We start from the raw sequence: 25,436 nt of genomic DNA, 5'->3' as shown, positions 1-25,436 counted from the left end.
TATGATGTGCATGCTGTACTATTGTAATTTTAAAAGATGGCAAACAAATGTGTAAATAAAATATAATATTACTATATAACTCTCTCTCTCTCTCTCTCTCTCTCTCTCTCTCTCTCTCTCTATATATATATGTATATATATGATATATTACATCACTTATTGATTCAAAAAGGCTTCTGTGTATTAGGCGTGTGTCCGAACCGGTCCGGCGGCCATTCTATAGAATGGCCGAACTGCCGGACCGGTTCTGCCCTGGTTGGTCCGGGTCCGGGTGGGGGGGTATTGCTTTAAGGGCGGGGAGGGCTTGTTTACCCCTCCCGCGCCTCTTTGCCCCCGCCAGTGGCCGTAATTTACTGTAAAATTGGGGCGCTGGAAACCAGCCGCCCCAGCCGCCGCCGCTTCCGCCGCCCCCCCCCCCCGCGAGCAAATTAGAGGGGAAAAAGGCTACTGCCTACAAGGAAGGGCTACTGCCCCCCCCCCCGCCACCCGCCACCCCCCCACGAGTGCTCACCAAGTTAGAAGACTTTAGAGAGGAGCTCGCGAACAGAGCTCCTCTCTTATCGAAGCCTCCGGCCCAACTGGGGCCTTGGGCGCGTGCGCACGCGTGCTAGAGCTCTTTTTCCACTAGCGCTTTTGCCGGAGGCCCGGTCTACCCGCCGGGAGGAAGCCGGGTAGACCGGGCCTCCGATCGCCGGAGGCCCGGTCTACCCGGCTTCCTCCCGGCGGGTAGACCGGGCCTCCGGCAAAAGCTCTAGTGGAAAAAGAGCTCTAGCGCGCGTGCGCACGCGCCCAAGGCCCCAGTTGGGCCGGAGGCTTCGATAAGAGAGGAGCTCTGTTCGCGAGCTCCTCTCTAAAGTCTTCTAACTTGGTGAGCACTCGTGGGGGGGTGGCGGGGGGGCGGCAGGGCGGCAGTAGCCCTTCCTTGTAGGCAGTAGCCTTTTTCCCCTCTAATTTGCTCGCGGGGGGGGTGGCGGAAGCGGCGGCGGCTGGGGCGGCTGGTTTCCAGCACCCCAATTTTACAGTAAATTACGGCCACTGGCGGGGGCAAAGAGGCGCAGGAGGGGTAAACAAGCCCTCCCCGCCCTAAAAGATAGGCTCCCCTTTGGTGCTGGTCCGGACTGCTCCGGACCATGCACATCACTACTGTGTATCTCATTATCTCATTCTGTTTTCATTTTAAAAATTGTTTGTGTACCAATGGATTGCATCCAGACTCAGTCATGACTAAGTCCTATTGAAATTAATGGAACTTAGGTTAGTCGTGACTAACATGTCTTATTAATTTCAATGGTGCTTAGTCATTATTAACTAGTCTGGATGCTGACCATTGTATTTTGAATATTGAGAACTGCCTTGGGTCCTTTAAGAAGGTGAAGTACAAATAAATAAAATAAATAATGGAAGCTCACATTAAAATTATCCTGACAAATCCATGTATGCTGAGTACAGTCGTACTCTGGGCATCCTTCAGTCCCACTGATTTCCATTTGATTTGTCAAACTGAATAAAAGTGTCAAAATCTTTATGAGAGGTAGATGAGTTAAGGCTAGATTCTGTCAATCTAATGTAAATATGCTAACGAAGCTCTGCTCTTTATAGTCAACCCCATCTGGAAGTTTACAGTTTAAAGCAGCTGCTATCAGACCATTGATTCTGAGAAGGAAGGTGGCCTCTTCCTCTGGGAACAAGGGAAGAGGGAGTAGGCCCATCCTCTGTGAAAAAGGAAAGAATTGGCAATTGGTTGTGTGATGAGAGGAAAATTGGTTCTGTGATGAGCAGGAAAAGTACTGAAACCAGGCTGGGCATTTGCGAAGATAATAAATAACTCTGTGTAACCAAAGAGAAGAAAACCCAAAATAAAAGGGTTTATAATTAATTGTTGAGAATAAAATGGTTTTCCACTGCATGGACTAAGATTGCTTGATTGCTTTTTGTATCAGGCTCAGTATATGTGTCATAGCTCAACCGGGTATCAGATAACATATGGCCAAATCACACAGCTACTCTTGGTCTCTTTGGCATTTGTTTTCCCCTGCCTAGATTACTGGGTTGTCTGATTCATTTATCACAAGCACAGATCACAGTTCTGCACACTACTGCTTGACCCAGATTAGGAATATTTGCAGCAACATGCAAAATTGTGGTATGTGTTTATGCCAAATTATTCAGATGATCCTTTCACTACAAATGCAATCCAGTTTTTAAAATGTGGGGAGGGAGGAGCCCACCTTGTCATACACAGAATGGGTCATGCAGATTGGTCAAGTGGTTTGACGGCCCTTTAAACTACAACTCCCATCATCCCTGGCCACAGTGGCCAATAATTAGGGGTGGTGGGAGTTGTAGTTCAACATCTGCAGGAGGGCCGAAGTTGTGCAGCCTTGACAATCTGTGCAATTTTCTTGTCATCCTAGATTGAATATACTGAAGCAGTTTTGGGATGCTTCATCACATACCAGATCCCAATTTACCACAACACTGCAACTTTTTTGTTGTCAGTACCCTATCAGATATTAACAGGAGAGTAACAGTCATACCAGTAATAAAGTCAAAGTCAGACACAAGAAAATATAGCAGTTTTGATATCTCCACATTTAGCAAGCCCACATGGTTTCCTTACCTAATCAACATTCTCCAGAAACAATTGGTTTTGAGAAAGACAAAGAGGTTTTAATGTAATGGGGAAAAATTAATTAAAGGAAAAAAGAAAAAGGGGGAGGCTTTTTGCACATGGGTGAGACTCCAACAAAAGATTAACGATCAATTAGAGAATAATTCTAGAAAAGGCTGCCAAATTGCATTACATTTTTCTGATTTATCCTTCCAGTAATACATGATTTGTTCTTTAATGGACAGGTCTAAAAGGTCTTCAGCCCAATTTTCAATTAGAAGCACAGAACGTGATTTCCAGAACTGTTTAAAAAAAAACAAAAAAAACCCACCACCCTCTTTGCGACAATTGACAATATGGCAGTCTATAATATGACAGATTTGGGGAGCTCCAGTTCATGGGGATGTATCCTGAAATAAGGTGGTTGAATGCGAGTCAATGGCATCCTTCCAAAAATACTTTAATATGGTGGAACATAGGAAGCTGCCATATACAGAGTTGGACCATTGGTCCATCTAGCTCATTACTGTCTACACAGACTGGCAGCAGCTTCTCAAAGGTTGCAGGCAGGAATCTCTCTCAGCCCTATCTTGGAGAAGCCAGGGAGGGAACTTGGAACCTAGATGCTCTTCCCAGAGCGGCTCCATCCCTTAACGGGAATATCTTACAGTGCTCACACAGGTAGTCTCCCATTCATATGCAACCAGGGTGGACCCTGCATAGCTTGGGGGACAAGTCATGCTTGCTACCACAAGACCAGCTCAAACATTTACCATGGCATGGTATATTGCAATCTGTGCACTTAGTAGCATGCTCAGATTAGCATTCACCAAATGCGCATTCAGTTTGGGTTGAACTAGTTCCTATGATCTGAATTAAAGGCCTCCCTAGGAATGCACAGCCACATTAAACAAACAAACAAACAAACAAACAAACTTGTCAGCTATCTAAATAGGACTTGTTTATCCCTTATAAAGACATGATATTTCTTAGGGCTATTCGTCCAATTATCAAAATGAAGGTGGGAAGCATGCAGCCCAGGTTTGCAGGCTCATGAGGACCCACAAATCCTCAGACCCATCTAACGCAAATGTGGGTAGACCAGATCCTGTACCTTTTTCTTTATCAAGGTATGACAAAAATAGGAGCCATCCTATCTCTGTGTGTTGATCATGTGGGTGCAATTGCTGTTTCTCGGAGTTCCCAGAAGTGAGTGGCCATGTTTGTAATAGAGCACTGTGGCTACAGAGGCGCACATCTGTGAATGTACTACTTTGCACGGCACAATTTATGGTCCTTTGCTAGCAAAGCCTTCAGTAGGGCTGATCCTTCCTCCTTCCCTTATGGGGCCAAGCAGGGGATAGCTGATGATGCAATGAGGGCTGCCAGGTTCCTGGCAGCACAAAGCATGATGGGAAGGTGTTGCTGATCCTCAGAGGACATTTCCCCCCTTAACGTTCATTTGCAGAAGTGGAGATCATGGCTGCCGTAATTGTCAGTACTGTGTTTGTAGACCCAAACAGAGGGTGTGCGTGCTTGTGGGAAACAAGGTAGAGCTCTTTAGCCCCCCAAACCACCCCCTATGATTGTGTGCAAGGCCTCCTTGTGTGCTTAAACTATCTTAGCTAGGGAGAGGGAAGCTGAGTGTATTCAGGAAAGCATTACAATCTATATGCCTCCTCTAACCATTGGTTGGTATTCTCTGATGTCACAAATTATGAATATTCTAACCTCTCAGAGAGAAACTGACAGCAATACAATGATAAATAGTATATACTAGCTGACCTGGTGCAGAGCATCTGTGCCCCTAGTTTTCCCTGTCTCTCCCCCCATCTTTTCAGCCATTCTCCCCCCTCCCTTCAACCCCAGTTCGTTCCCCCCCACCCAGCCCCGGCCACCACTTCCTCTCGGCAGCCAGCCCACCGGCCTGGATACTGCTTCCTCTCTCCAGGCAGCACTTTCTCTCACCGCCTGGCGGCCCCACCGCTTCCTCTTGACGGGTGGCCCTTCCTATCGCCACCTGGCGTGCCACCGCTTCCTTTTGCTGACTGCTCGCCTTTCTCTCCCCCTCCCCTCAGTCACGAAATCTCATAAGAGCTGCAACGCATGTCTTAGTGAATTATATATAGAGATTCTGTGAGATAAAGGATAACACTCCTTTTGATGGAGTGTTTATTTTATTTTATTTTACATTTTATATCCCATTCTTCCTCCAAGGAGCTCAGAGTGGTGTACTACATAAGTTTTCTCCTCACAACAACCTTCTGAAGTCGGTTAGGCTGAGAGAGAAGTGACTGGCCCAGAGTCACCCAGCAAGTATCATGGCTGAATGGGGATTTGAACTCAGGTCTCCCCGGTCCTAGTCTGGCACTCTAACCACTACACCATGCTGGCTCTCTGTTGTCTGTCAGAAGCTGTGGTAGTAGGCATACAGGGAGACTAGAGGCTAGGAAAATGAGTGGAGACAGAGGACCCAGAGACAACTATGACTAAGGGTTAGCGTGGATGTAATGTTCAATCTGCCCTTGCCCTGCCTTTTTTTTTTAGCCCCTTAAGGAAAGTAAGCTTATGATATCACCCAGCTTGCTCTCGCTCTCTCGCTCTCCCCCCACCCCCACTATCAACTTCACAATGCCTGGACTGATTTGAACCAAATTTGATAGATTTGTAGGGACACATAGTGACATCTCAATGGCAGTTTGTGATGATGTCATCCACCCCAAATCAAGATGGCAGGTGTGTGTGTGTTTGAGGCTCAAGTGGGCTAACTTGTGAACTGCCTAACTGATTTAAACCAAATTGGCTACAGCTCTAGGGACACATTGGGACACCTCAACAGCACTGTTTTTGATGACATCATCCACCCCAATTCAAGACGGTGGATGCATGAACATTTAATGCACAAGGGGCTAACTTGTGAACGGCCTAACCAATTTGAACCAAATTTGTTACAGCTATAGGGACACATAAGGAAACCTCAATGGCATAGTTTGTGATGATGTCATCCATCCCAGTTCAAGTTGGCGGACACGTGAACATTTGAGGAGCAAGTGGGCTAACTTGTGAACTGCCTGACCAATTTGAACCAGTTGTAGTGAGTGACAGATAGGGACACATCAATGGAATTGTTTTTGATGATGTCATCCACCACAATTCAAGATGGTGGACGGGTGAACATTTGAGGTGCAACATTTGAGGCATGCCCTCACCTCTTGCCTGTGGGCTCCCCAAAGGCATCTGGTGGGCCACCGTGTGAAACAGGATGCGGGACTAGATGAGCCTTGGGCCAACAATGGTTGGGCCAACCATTGGAGGCTGCTCAGTCGAGCTCACCTTGTGTGGAAAAGAGATATCTCTCCACCCTTGCAGAGTCCAACTTAGACTTGAAGGATCAGACCCAACCCAGCCATTCTGAGTGGAGGCCTCCACTCAGCACCTGCAGTGCTACTGGAAGAACTGGTGGGAGAAAAAAGGACATTGTAGAACTGGAGAAGGTGCAGAAGAGGGCAACCAAGATGATCAGGGGCCTAGAGCACCTTTCTAATGAGGCAAGACTACAACACCTGGTGCTATTTAGTTTAGGAAAAAGACTGTGGGGAGACATGATAGAGGTCTATAAAATCATGCATGGTGTGGAGAAAGTAGATAGAGAGAAATTCTTCTTCCTCTCACATAACACTAGAACCAGGGGTCATCCCATGAAATTGATTGCTGGGAAATTTAGGACCAGCATACGGGAGGTACTTTTTCACACAATGCACAATCAACTTGTGGAATTCTCTGCCACAAGATGTGGTGACAGCCAACAACCTGGAAGGCTTTAAGAGGCATTTGGATATCTTCATGGAGGAGAGGTCTATCAACAGCTACTAGTCGGAGGGCTATAGGCCACCTCCAGCCTCAAAGGCAGGATGCCTCTGAGTACCAGTTGCAAGGGAGGAACAGCAGGAGAGAGGGCATGCCCTCAACTCCTGCCTGTGAGCTTCCAGCGGCATCTGGTGGGCCACTGTGTGAAACAGGATGCTGGACTAGATGGGCCTTGGGCCTGATATAGCAGGACTGTTCTTATGTTAAAGATGGGCCCTGGAATTGAGCAAGTGGTGGGAATGGTCCTGGAGTACTAGGCCTGTCCCACCCCTGTGCTATGCATTATCCTATCCCTCCCATTTGCAATAGTCCTAGCCTATCTCTTCATCATGAGGAAGCATGACCAAAAGATTGTTTGTGAGATATATAATGTTCATTTGGATTTGAAATAAAAGGACACAAAGAAGCAGCATTTTAATTAAATAAGACTGGAATGGTTATAACTGAGCAAGCATTTCACTGTTAAAGCAGATAAAAATCAGAATATGTTATACTCTAAAGCAATCATATTGGCAATATCCATCCAAAGCTAATTCTTTAAGGTTTTAGATACAGCAGCTTTGTGCACGCTTTGGACTGAGCATAGCCGTTCTTTTTCAGCTAGGCTTGATGTTTAAAAGCCCTATTATGTGACTGGTTTTAAAATCCTCTTTTGCAAATTGTTTTCCAGCTAAGGCATAGCTAAGATTGGGAGTGTGCAGGTGAAAATCTGCAGATTGGTTGTGCATTGCCGTGCAGCCAATGTAAAAGCAATCTGCGTCATGTGCATTTGTTGTACGTTAGCTACATGGCAATGCACAACCCAGGTTGCAGAATCTACACTGCACACTGGCACAATTGCTGGGTTGATTGCCGTGCTCACATAAGCATAGTGACAGGATTAGTGTCAGTGCTGGGTTGTCCCATGCCATGCTGTTTACAATTTTAAATGTATAATGTTAGCTAGTGACGTTGCATCCTACTATCTGCCATATAGGACAGACAGTGAGAGAATGTACTGAGACGGGCAGAGCCTAGCTGCAATTTCTTTACTGGGAAAACATAATAGAGTTTGATGGTTGCTGCATTTCCGATCTCTCTCTTCTGACAGGTAAAAATAAGTGTTACAACTTCTTGCAGCTGCAGCTTCCCACTATATTTCCTTAGCTTGAAATTTCTATGCACTTATAGTGCTATGGTGGCTGCCAGCCAGGCATATTAAGACAGCAGATTGCACTTGATACTCATATACTTGTTCTGGGATGGGAAGCAATTGCCCCTTGTCTCTGTGCGCTGTGTCAAATGATATGACTGGGGTTATTTCAGTTTTTGTATTATTTGTACAAAGGCACTATTACAAATTGGATTCTTTGTGTCCGATTAGTGATTTCTGTTTGCCTCTAGGCATAAATCTTGTGGGTACTTCAGAGAAAAGGGTATGTTGCCATTCTGCAGTCTAGTGAATGCAGCTGAAATCCATAGCAAGTGCTCAGATGCAACCCAAAAGTTGCGTCCCTAGGAGAAGATGCATCAGTGATCTTCTATAAGGCACTTCTTTCTTTCTCCTGCTCCCACTTCCCACTCTCTGTGTGTGGGGAACCTTTCAGTCTTTGAAGAGTAGAGACCCTTTCCTTTTGCTCAGGATACAAGGGACTACAGACCAACAAGGATAATATCGTAACATTTCATTGCACGGTGTTCTGGAAACTGTCTCCCATAGTTGGGGCACTTCAGATCCTTCTCTAAACCTCAGCATTAAAGTTGCAGATTGCTAGTTCGCTAGTAAGCTTGGGAGAGTTGCAGCTGTGGATAGTAGCATTCCGTTGTTCAAGATTTGCTTTTCTTGAAAAATAAAAAATGCATTCACAGTAAATTTTCATTGAAAGCACTTTATTCAGCACTTAAACTCTCAGGGATGGTTGCCCTTCTTCCTCTTCAATTATGCAGTTTTTGTGAATTATAAGCAGCTATAGTTTTCTAATTAAACTTATACGGATCATAAGGCAGACTCATCACATTGAGAATAGCAGACTATAAAGAATATCTGTTTTTGTTTAAACAATGGCACCTCATTGAATGCCAGGGGGAAAGTTTATGGAGAAAAAAGGGATTTGCATGTCCAAGTGAACATGGAAATGCTTTCCCAAACAAGTTTTGAAATGCTTCCACGACATATTTTCTTGCTACGAATTTCACAGCAGTGCTATGTACAAACTATTCATAGAGGACTCCACATTCTTTAGAACCGAATTTAACTTTTAGGGTGGTGAGAACAGGTCTGAAAATGTTAGAAACCGCTACCATTTTGAAATTATTAAAAGGTGTTTGGTCAAAACAAAAACAGGATTTTTACTCCTTGATTGTATCACTTACTAAAACACAATTTAAAATGTCAAATAAATATGCATTTAGTTATTAAATCTTCCTTTCCTTCCTCTCTTTCAACATGAAATTCAAGAAGGTGCACATGGTTTTCTCAGGGATTCTCTCATCTAGGCACTGCTCAGACTCAAACCGCTTAGCTTTTGTGTGGTTGCTGCATCATGTACCTTCAGACCATAGCTATGGAATCGGTACTAAAATATTGAACATCTTTTTTCATTTACTCTTTCAATTTCCTTTGCTTCTGAACTGAAATATGATCTTGAACTGGATTTCTTTTTAATTGAGAGTTTGTGATTATTTAGCAAAATACCAAGGAAGTTACCACTCCAGTTACAGAGTGCAAAGTTTAGTTGTTGCAGCTATTTAAGTAACATGCATGGAGATCACTGTGGAGTCATTTTAGGGTTATTAGTGAATTACATTTGGGATAGGAAAGACCTATCCTATCTATCTGCTATATATTGAATAGGTAGGGAGAGAGAGATGTTTCCATTTTCTCTCCAGGAGGAAAGGAAGAGGTCTGACTCACTACAGGAAGTACCTGAAGAGTCAAGGCAGGGGTCATAGAGACAAGCAGGGACAGGTAAGGAGACCCTCACTAACTACCTCTACCCTCAGTGCCCCTAGTGGTCATTAGGATAGTTGGTGCAAAAGGCCGATGCACTGGAACTCCATCTCCAACATTTTTCAACAGTTTTAGCTGAGTTTACATTATCTGTAACTCAATGATCCCTATTCAGTACTCACAAATAATAAGTGATAAGTATCTGTCTGAGTGTAGTCAATGGCTTGCTACTGAAAGACTGCAAAACTGCCTATAATATGTAGGCAATACTTACATGTTCCTCGTTGATTTCACAGTTCAAACTCCAAGGTCTCTGCAATTTCCCTTAGCACTTAGCTGCCTAGCTGTCTAGTCTTAGGGTGTTTAAGCCCTTTGTGACACCAGAGCAACTAACCCAGTTGTCAAGGTAATCTGAGGGGCTGTTGTACATGCCCACTATGACATCAGAACAAATTAGTCCATCACATTAAAAGAGGGGGAGCCAACAGAGAGGTCAGAGTCTGTGGAAGGGAGTGCAGGAGTATCTGGAGAAGTTCCAAAGTTACTCAAGCATGTGCTTTTTGCAATTTGTCCATGTAAGATGGTGCACCAATTACCTGTTTGTATGAGACTGGACAACAATAGCAGCACAGAGGCTGTGAATATGTTAAATACTTTAAAATGAGCAGTGCATGTAATGAGAAGCTAAGAGAACATTGTTCGGCATGCTGAACAAAACATTATTATTTTGTCAAACGAAGACAATAGCAAACAGGAAACACCCAACTTAACCCTTGATGCAGTTAAATCCAGTGCCACCTATTGAATGAACAATATAATGACCCTATGAGTTAAAAGTCTATGGGTCAAATCAGGGTCTCTTTCTTTTTCTGTATGACCCTAGCAACTACTTCAAAGTAGTACAAGGAAGACTACAGATCAATATCCATATTTGGCATTGTTATCGGTTATCAGTCTGGATTGAAGCATCTAATTCAATCCACTGAATATTTCACTGAATATTTGCCTTCGCTTGGGTAACAGTCCTCAGTGATGTAAATGACAATACAATATATTTGATATGTATTCTTCGGATTTCACTTCTTATTGCAAACTATACTGTACAAACTGAAGAAACCTTTCCCAACACCAACTGTTACCTATTTAAACTGACCGTTCTCAACTCCAGACATCCAACTGACCCTAAAGCCTGTCAGTCACTCAATTTATATCTTCTCTGATCCTCAAAGGGGATCCTCAAAGGGGAGAAGAAGATAGGTTTCTTATTTTGCTTGCTCTTTGATGTCTTTTGCCATTGTGTTCCAAATAACTTTATATAAGGTGCATTCACTTTTTCATGAGATCACTTTCACAGGTAACTCATTCATTCATTATTTATTATTATTATTATTTAATTGATTTCTATACCATCCTTCAAAAAATGGCACAGGCCAGTTTACACAGAGAAATAATAAATAAGATGGCTCCCTGTCCCCAAAGGGCTCACAGTCTAAAAAGAAACATAAGATAGACACCAGCAACAGTCACTGGAGGTACTGTGCTGCTGGTGGATAGGGCCAGTTACTCTCCCCCTGCTAAATAAAGAGAATTACCACATTAAAAGGTGCCTCTTTGCCAAGTTAGCAGGGATTCATTCTCTCTTCACTCACACATACAACATAGATCTACAAGCACATATTGATTCATTCCTACACACAGGCTTTTAACCACATTATTTTTCACACAAATCACAAGCCTACCCTTAATATCACTGTCACTTACTCAGGCACTGGTTTGTCTTTAGCACATACAACTATGAAACAGGAGAAGCCTTTGCCACCTGGGAGGCAAATCACCATTAAGTTCTTCCCATTAGTTAATCCCTGGATGTGTCTTGCTGGCTTCTTCATTTGCAAGGGGCAGAGTAGAGCATCTAGCTCTCTTGGAGAGCTGGTCTCGTGGTAGTAAGCATGACTTGTCCCCTTAGTTAAGCAGGGTCCACCCTGGTTGCATATGAATGGGAGACTACCTGTGTGAGCACTGTAAGATATTCCCTTAAGGAGATGGAGCCGCTATGGGAAGAGTTTCTAGGTTCCAAGTTCTCTCCCTGGCTTCTCCAAGATAGGGCTGAGAGAGATTCCTGCTTGCAACCTTGGAGGAGCTGCTGCCAATCTGTGTAGACAATACTGAGCTAGATCGACCTATGGTCTGATTCAGTATCTGGCAGCTTCCTATGTTGCTTCATTTGTGAGATCCAGCCCTGTATGAGGTTGCAATGTTTTTAAGCCTTTAGTGGCAAAGAAGAATGCCTGCTTAGAGGTGTTTGTCCAGTTGTCATAGCAATACTGTAGTTCCTCCACCCCTGCTAACTGAGCAAAGAGACACCTTTTAAAGTCGTGATTCTCTTATATTTAGCAGGGGGAGAGCAATTGGTCCTATCCAGCCCCAGCACAGCATCCCTCCAGTGACTGTTGTTGGTGTCTACCTTATGTTTCTTTTTAAACTGTGAGCCCTTTGGGGACAGGGAGCCATCATATTTATGTGTTATTTATTTTTCTGTGAACTTTGAGAACTTTTGTTGAAGAGCAGTATATAAATATTTGTAGCAGTAGTTCATGTGACAAGAAATTAGAGCTGAAAACTGGCTCTACACAGAAGTAGGTGATGGGAAAGAGATTTGTGAGCCCTAGAAACATTGTAGTTGAAGGAAGAATAGGCAAGTATATTTAAGTCTGGAATTTAACTGCCAAGGAGTCTTAAGGGTAGCTGGTTGGTTGTCACCTGGACTAGAAACCGGTTGCATTACAGTGTATTCATTACAAAAGAAATGCCAAGTGATTATAAAAGTCTGTTTCTTAGAATTGGATTTGAACTTTTGTGTGCCATACTCATAGTGATATGAAGAAGCCAAGATGAAAATTCAAGCAAATGTACAATATAATCAAATAGCATTTCTCTCGCTAGTGATCAACGGCTGACATCTTCCCTAATGACCAGAAGTACTCTGTAAGAGAGGAACATGTAGCTAGGGCCAGCAATGTGTTTCCTCTCTTACAAGATGCTTCCAGGGCACAGACAGAACTGGAATGTTTTCCCCATGGGTGCAACAGAAAAAACACATGGAGGAGGTCTGCAGGAGTTGTGCGTGGGCCCCCATCGTGACCCCACAAAGCCTCCTAATGCATATACTTTTAAAACTAGGATGTCAGCCAATGTTAGTTGACCATATACTGTATTATCACACTGCGGCTTAATATTATCTGCACTGCAGTGGTCTTTGGCCTTCTATTTCTCATTTTTACATCCAGCCTTGTCCATTTGTGAAATTTGTTTGAAATTTTATAATAAAGCTATGAACAACTCATGCATGCAATACTTATTGACTTCTGTTTTTCACTAACATGCATTGACCTTTTAGGTCAATAAATGTAAAGTTGATTTAAGAAGTCAATATGCCTTATTTTAATTTAGATTAAATTTTTGTCTGATTCAGCACTCTTTAGTTCTCTTTTTATAAATAAAAATGCTCATGTCAATTTATTATTAAAATTTATGTCAAACAGAGAATGTTTTCCTGTAGGATTGGAAATCCCCAGCTGAGTTATTATTTTTAAGTATTTCCAGCTCAGTGTTTTGAAAATGACCTTCCTGTACCCTACTACTTATCATGCAGTCCTTCTCAGATGCTGTTTCAGCTACCATACAAAGCTATAACACGAGTCCTATGTAACAAGAAAAAACGTTTTCCCTAAATGTTGTTTAGAGATCACTCTGTGAGGGCATATCAACATACTTGGCTTAAATTACAGTTAGTCTAATATTGATCATGTTAGCAAGGAAACTGCAATAGGAGAAAAAATCCAATAATTAGTTATTTTATATTTGTCTTCTACTAAAGCCTTAGTAAGAATTCATCATCTTATGGTCTTGTTCTAAACAATATTTTTAAAAATCCACTTAGAAGAATAGATGAACCTGTACATATTGCAAAAAAAGGTTACTTCAAAAGTTTTCAAAGACTCTTCTGTATAGATGGGAAAGACCTAGCCATATACTTCAATTAATGTTTAAATATAATTCTGGGAATTCTTCTTCTATGAAAGCTGCCCTTTGTATGTACTTTGCTTGGCAAGCTCCAATGATTTTGGAGGTGGTTAATTTTTACAACATTTGACAAGTATTATATCTTTGATTTGTTTCCATTTTTTATTTGTCAATCCATGAACACTTTTTTCTTGTTTTTTTAGGCATTGATTTCAAAATAAAAACCATTTCTTTTAATGATACAACCATGAAACTTCAAATATGGTAAGCCTTGTAGCAGATGCTGTATTCTGTCTAGTAATATTTTATGTTTTGTCTTTTAGAATTTGTCCCAGTGTGGAACCTGTAGGGAGAATGTGGTGGGTGGAGTCAGAAAGAAAAAGGATGGAAAGGAGGAGAAAATGGAGTTGTCTCTAAATAAAGTCTTAGTTAAACTCACACAATATTTCTTTGTGTTTATGAGGGAAGCAGTTATAAAACATTTGGTGACGGGATTTTGAAACAGCTATGCATGTGAGCCTGCAAAGCTTGTGGAACTTTCTGTATCTTCATTTCATTCCATTATTGGGCCTACATTCCTGAACTGTTTCTTTCTACTACTGCTGATGATTGTTTCTCCAGCTTCCTGCCCTGCACAAACAATGAAGGTACTTTTTCCTTATCAGTCCTGGTACTGGTGGTGCGAGGACACTGGCGGCCCCTGTCCAGCTCACCACCGGCAGCCCCTGCTACGCCAGCCATGTCCCCTGCATCTGACATCAGATGCACCTGTGACCGACATCAAACTTAGGGTGTGTGGCCATGTTAGCAGATGGGGCGATGTGCCGCATTTGCAAGTAAACTTTGGCCAGCGCCACATTTTTGAAAGGCTTCAGCCAGTGCTGTGTTCCCAGCCTGGCCAGGAACATGTCTCTGCTTTTGCAAGCAGGGAGAGCCTGCAAATGTGGGGCTGGCTGAAGTTTACTTGCAAATGGGGTGTGTGGTCCCATTTGCTAATGTGGCCATGCCCCCTGCATCTGAAGTCAGATGCAGGGCCATGGCTGGAGCACCAGGCACAGCGAATGAGCACGGTGGCCCAGGTTCTTTGAACCCACTTGTGCAATGGTGGCTCGCAATGTTCCCTCTAAGGTGTGCACATATGTGCAATCACACCAACTTCCAGGCCCCTGTGCAGCAGTTTTGGCAGGCGCGTAGTCTCTGTTGCACCCACTACTGCCGCCCAGCTGCCCGACACCCCTTTTCCCCCCTCCCCAGCCGGGAAGGATTGCCGTGCTTACCCCTCTCCCTGGCCAGGTCGCCGCCACATCGCCTCCTCTGCTACAGAAGGAGCAGCCAGAGGAGGCTAGGAGGGAGGAGGATGGGAGGCAGCAGCGGCTCCCTCCCAGTGACTCCCCTAGCAACTCCCCATGGCTCAGACAGAGAACAGAGCTCACTCCGCGAACCTGGTTTTGGGGCAGGGGTTCTTGAGCCGGGTTACCCGCTCCAGAACCACTGGGCCTACAGCCGAGCCTGGTGGTTCTGACCATCGGCAAAAATTGGGCTAGCAGAGGCTAGCCCGATTTTTGCTGATCATCAGAATAGCCCCAGTGTGTTTTGTGCACACACTGACTTGATGCTGCCACCCAGAACAATAGTCCTTCCGCTCACTGGTTATAAAAATTAGTGGGAACACTGGTGGCTCCCCCCTTGAATCCTGGACGCTGTTCACTGGATGCCAACTGCAGCATGGCTCAAATCCTACCACCACCTTTTTTTCTTGTCCACTCCAGGAGAACCTACTCTTCTCTGGAAACAATTGAGGTCCTATTTCTGCAATTTCCTCCTCAATATGCAGACCCCTGATTTTACTCCAGAAAAGCAGAAGGCTATATTGCTGCACTGTCTGGGCCTTGAAGGCCAAATACAACAACAACAACAAAATATTTATATACTGCTTTTCAACAAAAGTTTCCAAAGCGGTTTACATAGAGAAATAATAAATAAATAAGATGGCTCCCTGTCCCCAAAGGGCTCACAATCTAAAAAGAAACATAAAACAGACACCAGCAACAGTCACTGGAAGTACTGTCCTGGGGGTGCATAGGGCCAGTTACTCTCCCCCTGCTAAATAAAGAGAATCACCATGTTAAAAAGGTGCCTCTTTGCCCATTTAGCATATCTATAACCATTTGCCCTTTCCTTCCGACTTGGAAAGGAATGCCAACCCTTATGAGCTGCTCTTCAAGTCTTAGATGATCATTTCAACCCTACTTTGAATGTGATTGCTGAACATTACAAGTTCTATTCTAGATCCCAACTGCCCAGTTAATCTATTGATCAGTATGACACAGCATTGTGTGCCTTAAATGTAACCTGTGAGTTTGCTGATGAAATGATCAGGGATCAGATTGTTATGAAAACAAACTGCTCCAAACTGGGGCGGAAACTGCTACTGTAGCAGAAACTTAACTTGGATACAGTTATAGAAATGGCTAGGAGGGTGGAAAATCCTCTTCTGTGCCCAAATCACTCTCTTTGATACCCCCAAACCAAATGCCTGAAATCCAGGCTGTTCTGTCTAAATCCTTCCAAATCCAATCTTCTCATATGGCACTGCCCCACACAGTGGCAGCACAAGAAAGCAAGAGCTACCAATGCTACTGATGTAGAGACTCTGCCTACAAAGCCAGTAAAAAAAAAGGGGGGGGGGCACTTTGTTAAAGTTTGCAAGTCTGCTGACCACTCCAATACTGATTCGCCATATGATGAGGATGAGGCAGATGAACCGCTTTCTGGCAGCATTTTAAGTGTGACGGAATCAGAGCCTGTTCTCCAACAGGACAATGTTTTACACTGTCAAGTAAAACATAATGGCCATGAAGTGCAGATGATGGCCGATTTTGGTTCTCCATACATGATGATTTACCATCTGCTTTACAAGAAACTTCTTACTACATCAGATCAGCACCCGCAGCCTTCAGGTATCCACCCATGGGGATATGGAGTTTCCCCCTATTGCCATAAATGGATAATTCACTGCTGTCCTGGAATACAAAGGACATACTGCAAAAGGGAAAGTGTATGTGTCATAAAAGGGAGTCTCAATATTGGGCTGGAAACATCAGAAAGATCTATGGATAGTGTTAGATCCAAATAGCACGTAACTCATATTACAGATGATGAAGAATCCATATGCTGGTATGATTGCTGATTTCTCGGACATTTTTGCTGTTACACCTGGCACTGCCATATATTTCAGACATATAATTCAGATGAAAGCACATGCAGTACCTGCACGACACAAAGTGAGGAAAGTATCCATAGCATTGCACCAACCACTTAAAGAGGAGCTTTTAAGATTACAGCATGCTGACATCATAGAGCCTGCTGATTCATCAGAATGGGTCTCTCCCTTTGTTCTTTTATGCAAATCAAATTGTATGCTTTGAATGTTGGTAGGTATAAGAAATGTGAACTCCAACAAGATAGTAGATTGTCATTTATTACCCAGTATCAGTGAAATGCTGCTTACTCGGAAAGAGGCCTCAGTGTTCACAACTTTGGCCTTGACTTTGGCCTATTATTGAATTCCTTTGCTTAAAGGTTCTTGCAAATACGCGCCTGTGATGTGAATCACTCAAATCGATTCGCATCAAATTGGGGCTGATTCAATTTGACCTTGAATCAGGCCCTCCATTTTAGAGGTAATTTTATTCAAATTCAAGAATCACCTCCAATGCAGCATGAATCAAATTGCACATGTCTAGAGTGTGATGGGTGGGGTCAGAAAGAAAAAAGAGGGAAAGGAGATGAAGAAAATGGAGTTGTCTCTGAATAAAGTCTTAGGTAAAATTAACAATTTAAGTTAAAGATTTCTTTGTGTTTATGAAGGAACTAGTTATAAAAGATGTCTGATTGTTTAGAACACCAAGTATGTCAAGAGTGATGTTTTAACATAGGTGTAACTATAGGGGGGGCGGGGGGCACGTGCCCCAGGTGCCACTTGGCAGGGGGCGCCAAAAAGTGCCCCCGCCAATTTGCCAAAAAAAAATTTAAAAAATTTTTTAAAAATTTTTTATTTGATTTTTTTTTGGCAGAGTGCTTTTTGAAATTTTTGGTAATTTTTTAAATTTTTTAAATTTTTAAAATAAACGTTTTCTGAAACGTGTGTGTCAGTCAGATGTATGTTAGGGGGGCGGCGGGGGGGCGCAATTTTAGTGCTTGCCCCGGGCGTCATTTTCCCTAGTTACGCCTCTGTGTTTTAATAATCTGCTTTTGGTATTTCAAGATATGCATACTCCATATGTAAATATAGGGAGCTTTTGGTTTTTTCCTAAAGATGACAAAAAAGAAGACATTTTAGTATTTTCTTATTTCCATATGGTTTATTGGATTCATGCGGCTAAGGCAGGCCAGCTACTCTACCCATAGAAACAAGGAGTGTGATAGACCAGGCGTTGCATTTGCCTCTGTCTTTTCTCCCATTGAATCAGCTTTTGGCTTTCAGCTGGTAGGAGAGGCAGCTGCAGGACTGGCTCCAGGTTTCAGGGGGCTTTTGGCAAACTACCCTCCATGGACCCCTTGCTAGCTGGGTAGGCCCTGAAGGAGTCACTCCACTATTATCATACAAAGGCTATGGATATAGAAGTTGTCTCAGGGGCCAGCTGCCCAAAAATGCTGACCTCTGACACCAGTCCTGTTGTAAATATGTTGGCACGGCTGACCCGACAGGATTTATGGTCCCTCCAGCTCCACTTCTGTGAGTCAAGATAGAAATTCTGTAGATAAGAAAGTAGCAGCTTAGCTGCACGGACGAAAGCGAAGGATGACTCTCAAAGATAAAGTAGTAGAAGCAAAATAAAGTTCCCTTGAAACTAAACTAGGTACCTCCCCTCTACGATATCTGAGCAATAACTGATATAAAGGAGCAAGGAAGGAACAGAACAAGGACAGGCTGAAACAAGAAAGGTTGAACAATTACAAGCACGAGGAACACTGTCTGTGGTAGGCAATGTTGTTGACAGTACCATCTCAGGAACAGCGTTTGCTTGATATAGGGCTCGAGATAACTGGCAGCCAGTCAGGCTGTCCTGACTCAGCATTTCTATTCCCTCTCCCGCGAGATCTTACGCCTGCGTGTCTCTCACTGAGCCTTTCTCTTGAGACATCATCTTAACACAGGTGAAATTCCAGCTTCCTCCTGATCAGTCTCCTCAGCCCTCATCTCTGCCAGCTGTTCAGATTCCCCTGTCTGCTGCTGTTCCACCTCAGCTTCAGAGTCTGTTCGCACAGCCAAATCCTCCTGCTGTGCTTCTGAGCCTGCTCTCCCAACCAAATCCTCCTGCTCCTCCTCTGACTCAGAGGTCTGGGCCATGACAAGTCCTGGTCAACTGTTTGATGTGCTACGGGGCAACATTTGAATCCACCTTTGTGAATTTGGAAAGAGGCTTGGCACTCCAATTCTATAAGTCTCTGTAGCTACAACAAGCATACAAATTGTGCCAATGCACGCAGGCAAAGTGAGCAAAATAGGCTTATCTTATGGTGATGCTTGTCTGATAAAGTCTTAAGAAAGCTAGTAAGACTCAACTGTATGTAAGGTTTCACTTATGTAGAGTAGACCTGAACCTACCCTGTCCACACTGAACTTTCCCTAAAAATGGGCCAATGTTTAAAATTATTTTACTATCGTAAGGCCAGTACAGCCATCATTGAGTCATATTAGTTGTTGGTGCACCGTGGGCTTATAAGACTGCTTCACTAATCATTCAGCCAACCTATCCCATTCTTTCTCAAGGCCAATCTGAGAATCCTGTTGTAAACTGCCCTGAACCATTTTGGAAGGGCGATATATAAATCAAATAAATAAATAAATTGTGGCATTATCTGCAACCACAGTAACTAATTTGAATAAAAATCTTCCCTGGTCAATCTTTAATAGAGAATGGTTGGAACATACTTCAAAATAAGTGCTACTAAGTCAGCTGGGGTTTCTACTGGTATGCATCATTTCTTCTCACAGTTTCTGTGAGATTAATTCTCACAATTAATGAGCAAAGACTGTTTGCCATATTCTTCTAAGCAGTTCCAAGTGATTCTTTACAATGTCTTTTAGGGATACTGCTGGCCAGGAACGATTCCATACGTTTACTACCAGTTTTTTCCGTGGAGCACATGGATTTGTTCTTGTCTATGATATTACGAATATAGAGAGTTTTCAAGGAATCTCGCACTGGATGAAAGATATACATGAGGTAAATTAAAACCAATCTGCACACTAAGTATGCAATAAACATAGCTGTTATTTATTTTATTATAATAAAAATGTGTATACTACTTCAAAAACAAAAAGGTTCTCAAAGAAGTTTACATAAATAAAATTAAATAAAACTAAAATCTTTAAAGTGATAATCTTTAATAAAGAAGTTAGTGACAAGAGGGTCCTCTCTCTGTTATTCACATACATCCAAAGTGGGTTTTTTCCTCTCCACAATCTTCTACTGATATGTAGATGAAGAAGGGGCTCAATTCTCATTACATCCTATGATCGGTCACTTTCCCCCAATACTTGGTTTTCTTGTGCAATATGTCATGCCTTAATAAAGAGAGAGAAACATAATTGGTCAGGACCAGGTTCTTTATCCAGTTCCAGACCAAGCCGTGGTCTCCACCAAAGCATGGATTCAAGAGTTCACCAAACCTCAGACAGGTTCAAGCTTCAGAACCAGGACCTTAGCCAGCTCCAAGCAGAGAAACAAGATCTGGGACAATACAATATAAACAAGTGCCATCCCAGCAAGATCTCGTAGCAGACTGCTGATTTTTATAGCTGCTGCCTAGGCAGGGTGAATTGACCCCACCCCTTTCCTTGGGAAGGCCTGTTCTTAAATCGGGCCTTGTCCAATCTCTTAAGTGCTGGCTTCAGCTATGCTGGAGGGCCTGTGCTAAAACTGGAGGACCTCAGAGGACTCCTCCAAGTAGGGAAGACAAAGGCAGGGCTGTGACTTCAGGTCATAGTCGGGATGCTGGCTTGGTTTCTCTGGTTCTCCTAGTATGGGGGATCAGTGGCAAGGTGTCACCTGAGGTCTGGATCATAGGTTGTTCTCTTCCTATCTCATCCCCTGAATTTTCCACCTTGTTCCCCAGTTGGGGTGTGTGGTCCTGAATCCGGGGTCATGACAGTCTTGCTCTGTCTCTCATCTTGGCCATTGTTCCATCCTTCATCCTGACCAGCTTCTCTGAGGCAGAAATTCCATAGGGGTGCTATAACTGAAAAGGCCTTGCCGACAGAGTCCAGGCAGAGAGTGTATTTGGTGCAGCACTTCATTTAATGATTTGGGGGCTGCTGCCTCAGGTACACTGAACCCAGGTTGTAAAGGACTTAAAAAATTAAAATCAGATAGCTGAATGGACCATCATGTTCAGAAGAAGCATGCCTCTGAATACCGAATGTTGAGGATATACAATGGGAGAGAGCCATTGTCTACAAATTCTGCTTGTATGGCATCTGAGTTGTTGCTGGAACTGAATGTAAGATGGAACTAGCAAGGCTCTTCTTTTTTTCTTAATTAGAATATCTGACATGATAAGGGAAATTACTCAAAGTCCCATTGAAATTAAAAGGACAAGTTATGTAATGCCAGGTTAAAGTCAAGTCAGAGGCGTAACTAGGGAAAACGGCGCCCGGGGCAAGCACTGAAATGGCGCCCCCCCACCGCCCCCCCAACATACTACATTATACTTAGGTTTTTCTTCACAAGCGCCCGCCGCTGCCGCCGCCAAGCCAGGCCACTGACTGGCCGCCAGGCGCCAGCAAAGCAATGGGGGGGGCCGCAGGCGGCGCGGAAGGGACCGCTCATGGGGAAGGGGGCACCAACGCGCTCCCTTGACTGCTGCAGCGCTGCTGCACTGAGCAGGAAACATTTGTATTAAGAATTTTTTTTAAAAAAAAAAATTAAAAAATTTGGTCATGGCGGCGCCCCCCCCACGTGACCAGAAAAGATGGCGCCCAGGGCACATGCCCCCCCTGCCCCCCCTATAGTTACGCCTCTGAGCCAAGTGTTGGATTTGTTTTAATGTGTGATCTGCTTTCTCTACGGGTACTACAGAAATACAGAGGATGTTTGCCTCTTGCTTTAGTCTTGGTCCAAACTCTTTATGTATATTTTTATTTTGAATATAATTAGCTTACTAGTTGTCCATGCCTCTATGGGACAACAGCCTCTTTATATATCAGCAATTTCCTATCCATCAGAACTAGCTAGCCAATATAATGTTAAATTATGTGCTTTCATGCAAGTTATGCTAATAATGTGCTAGGTTTGTAAATTTCGTTGTGGAACACACATTACACATTATATTTCAAGGCAGCTTGAGATATACTAGGAATTTAACACTGAAATCACTCCTACTTTTCAAACTAAAGGCAGTTTAATACTCTCTTTATAATGCCAAACCAACAAGTTTCAAAACATCAGCATGTTTTCTACATGAAAGCAATGTTTCAACATAAAATGTTTTATGGATTTCTCATTAAAAAAGACAAAATCGACATAGGCCTTTTCCCCCATTGGAGTAAGTATTCTTAACTAAAAAGAGTGCTTTAATACTCATTTGCACGTCATAATGGTCATGGGCTAAAGTAGCTCTGAAGTCAAATATTCACTGATAAAATGAAGATTATCTTGTGAGTGATCCTTTTATGACACATAATGTCATTCTCAGAAATGTACTTACACTTCTAAGTCACTTCTTGCAAGAAAACTGAGCTGTATTTTCGTCTAGGCCACCAGTGACCTAGAGGAAGGTGGAGAGTTGTATTGGTTTTTTGGTTAATATAAGATTTTTGGCTGATACAATGCAAGACTTGCATTATATTTCTTACTTCTGTTTACTGATATTCATATAATTGAACTGCTCCTCCTTGTGGTTGAAGATAGGAAAGAATCTTCTGAGTTTACTCTTGCTAATCTTTAAATCTGTAAACCAGTCTCCGTTTCTTTCTTCTCCTTTGTTTAATGGGTGACCATAGAAAACTATTGGAAATAACTGTTCATTGCATTTTTGTTTAATAATTTAATAATGTTAAATATTTGGATATTGCTAGTTACATGACACAGTGAGAAAATCTGATCACTTGTATTATTTTAGTTGAAGCAATAGATAAATACATTTTTCTCAAAAAGATCTGATTAGTTTATTTTTCTTTTTTAATTATTTGTTTGAAGAAATGTTGGAAGAACAAATTGGAGAGAAGGAATTATGCATAGTTCTCACAATGAAGGAAAATGCTTCCTTTTTTTTAAAGCATGCATTTTTATTTTTTTAATACAACTGAGCATTATCATTTTTTAAATCTCTTATTTCAGAGTAAAGTCAAATGTTTAGAAAGCATTAAGTAGATAGTCTCTTCTCAAATTACTAGATGATAATACTTGTCTATTTACTCTATTAGGGCTATTCATAATTCCCTAAATTATATTCATAATTTTATGTCAGAGAAGTACTGACCTTAATGAGTAAAGCTCCAGTGCTTTCTGAAACAAGCAGCATTTTGGTCTATTAATCCAGGTTAGATTGATTCATTATTTTAGGGCCTATACTTTGTACTCTTACAATGAGCTTATTTCATTTTAAAGACTGCATTATTCTGAACATCAGCTATAGTTATGAAATGAAATTAGTTGAGTGGATTAAAAAGATGAAATGGCAGGCTTTAATAATGAATGTTACCTGGTGGTGTACTGCTAGAATAAAGCAACTTAGTTAAAAATAAACTTCCATAATGATAACTCTATTTCCCCTCCTAATGAATAAAGATCTTGTACCTTCATGTTTATCAAAAGAGAAGTACATCTATGTGGTGGTATGGAGCTTTATTTTTTGCTATAATTCAGAGGCATGATACTGGTATTTTTAACATGATGTTAGCTTGGTAGCTTAACTGCAGTAAAAAGCCGCTCCCTGCTTCTATTGCTGCATTCGCGGCAATAGTGGGTAGGCGGAAAGTGGAGTTGCAGGCTCGGCCCAGGAAGCAGGCATGCAGGCCGCCATACTAGTCCCTGTCACGTGTTGTGGGTGGACCAATCAGAGAAAAGAGGTGCCTGCATAAGCAGCTGGCTCCGTTTGGTTCCTTCTCAGTTGCTCTGCGGGCAGGCACCCTCCCACCCGTCCCTGACTCAGTGAGGGATATTCCAGTCGCCTTTTGGGGCCAAATAGGAATTTTTTGGATTTGTAATTTGTTCAATAAAGTGGCCCTAGTTTCTTCCAACTACATGTGTCCTGTCTTTATTTGGGTCTGGGTTTGCAACAAACCACCCTAACTTGACTTGCACTACATGTAGAAAATTCTTCCACCTCCCTGCCAAGGATTAGAAGTAGTTTTGATGTCCATGTTAAATATGTGGGCATTTGTCTCCTTGGAACTGACCACAATCACTGATTCCATTTAAGCTATCAAAAAATATTAAGTATTGTTAGAAAATGCTAATTGCAAATATCTGGTTCAGTTTTAGAACAAACTTCTTGTAATTTAGAAATGCATAGATGTCAACAATTGGCCTAAAGTAGGAGAGATGTCACTTATATGGCCACATCATAGGTTTCCATCCCTGGGGGCAGTGGTCCCTCTCATTTTTTTCATCTCTGTGTGGAATGAGTTTTGTTCTGGGCAACAGTATCAAGGCACTGTGTGCGCACATGCATTCAGAGTGGGGCCTTCCTAATTCAACCTGAGCAGGATCTAAAATTAACTGAGTAGAGATCAGAAAACTTGTGAGCATGCGCACACATTAGAGGGAACAGTGCCTGGGGGTATTTCCTCCTCCCACCGCCCCTGATTTTGAGGAAATTCTTACTACAGTTCCTGTATGGCTTGCTCTCTTAAGAGCTTTGAGCTGTCAAAATGAAGCTAGAGTAAATCCAACAGAAATCTAATTGGTACTGAGAGATTTTGTGTATGCTTAGTGCAGCCCTTGAAGAGTTTACAAGATATGTGTTTTATTCCATTTGTGTGAACCAGGGACTCCCATTTCATGTATTTTTTCTCAAAACAGAGGTATAAAGACACATAGCCAAATCCTATATGTTTACCCAAAAGTAAGCCCCACCAAATTCAAGAGGGCTTACTGTGTGTGCATAGACTTCTGACTTTATTTGTCCTGTTCTGAATAGGAACAAAGATTTCTCTTCCTATATTACTACTGCTAAGTCTTGTTGGAAAAGATTCTTGGGCAAGTTCCTAAAGGGGAAATATTGATGTGGATCTGTGGGGTATTTTTTTATGTGATTTTGTGGCCTGGAGGCAAGCCTGCTTTATGGTCCTATAGAACTGCTTCATCTTTGAAGAAATAACCCAGAATTTTTAAATCTTGCTGTGCAGGATACAGGCATCTTTCTTTCAGGTTTCTTTTTCCTAACATGCATGGAGGAAAAAGTTGCCTCCATTGTGGGTGGGAAGGCAAGAGAGGAAGACGCGGGTTTGAACAAGACCTATGAGGTGTTGGGGTTTTTTCTTCAGCGTTTCATGTGTTTAGAGATGTGTATTCATTTCTGTAAAGTTCCAGTGTAGCATGCTTCTTTACCATTGGAAAGGAAGCGTAATATTATTATTTATAAATATCATTCATTTTTATCCCATCTTTTCTATAATGCTCACAGCATTATAGAACATAACACCCATAAAATAAAACATGAAATGATATCAATAAAATCACAATCAGAAAAGACAAAGCAAAAGCTAACAGTAAATACCAATTAAACATCAGAATGTTGGGAAGGCCTGCCTGGGGAAAAAAGTTTTCACTGCTCTCCCAAAAGCAAGCAATGAGGGGGATGGGTCTCGCTTGAGAGGTTGTTGCCGATCCTGGGTGCCATTGCCAAAAAGACCCGCTAGTTTGTACCCACATGCCATTTTTCCTATGGTAGTGGAACCCAAAGGAACTAGTGTCTCAGGTAGGACCATCCTTATAGTGCTATGGACTGTGGACTAATGTTTGAATGGGGGAGTCTAATCTAATAAACTCTGTG

At 42.5% G+C, this 25,436-nt stretch overlaps 1 protein-coding gene and 2 long non-coding RNA genes across 3 annotated transcripts in view; 1 reads left to right on the top strand and 2 right to left on the bottom strand.

Moving 5' to 3' along the window:
- LOC128323528 (uncharacterized) overlaps positions 1-9,764 on the bottom strand; it is a 30,670-nt gene extending 20,906 nt beyond the window's left edge. The window contains exons 1-2 of the long non-coding RNA XR_008306332.1: positions 9,682-9,764; positions 5,945-6,067 (exon numbers count right to left, since the gene is read on the bottom strand). This is a non-coding gene — a long non-coding RNA (uncharacterized LOC128323528). The remainder of the gene's footprint in view (positions 1-5,944; positions 6,068-9,681) is intronic.
- The window catches only part of LOC128323526 (ras-related protein Rab-10-like), a 70,332-nt gene that overhangs the window by 2,608 nt on the left and 42,288 nt on the right, over positions 1-25,436 (top strand). Inside the window, exons 2-3 of the mRNA XM_053246814.1 lie at positions 13,634-13,694; positions 19,525-19,663. Of these exons, the coding sequence (XP_053102789.1) occupies positions 13,634-13,694; positions 19,525-19,663 (200 nt within the window). The remainder of the gene's footprint in view (positions 1-13,633; positions 13,695-19,524; positions 19,664-25,436) is intronic.
- LOC128323527 (uncharacterized) overlaps positions 19,768-25,436 on the bottom strand; it is a 39,287-nt gene continuing 33,618 nt past the window's right edge. Inside the window, exon 4 of the long non-coding RNA XR_008306331.1 lies at positions 19,768-20,004. This is a non-coding gene — a long non-coding RNA (uncharacterized LOC128323527). The remainder of the gene's footprint in view (positions 20,005-25,436) is intronic.

This window comes from Hemicordylus capensis, chromosome 4, assembly GCF_027244095.1.
Source record: "Hemicordylus capensis ecotype Gifberg chromosome 4, rHemCap1.1.pri, whole genome shotgun sequence".
In the NCBI taxonomy this organism is placed as follows: domain Eukaryota; kingdom Metazoa; phylum Chordata; class Lepidosauria; order Squamata; family Cordylidae; genus Hemicordylus; species Hemicordylus capensis.
Note: the sequence above shows the minus strand (reverse complement) of the source record. Positions and strands in the feature narration are given on the sequence as shown.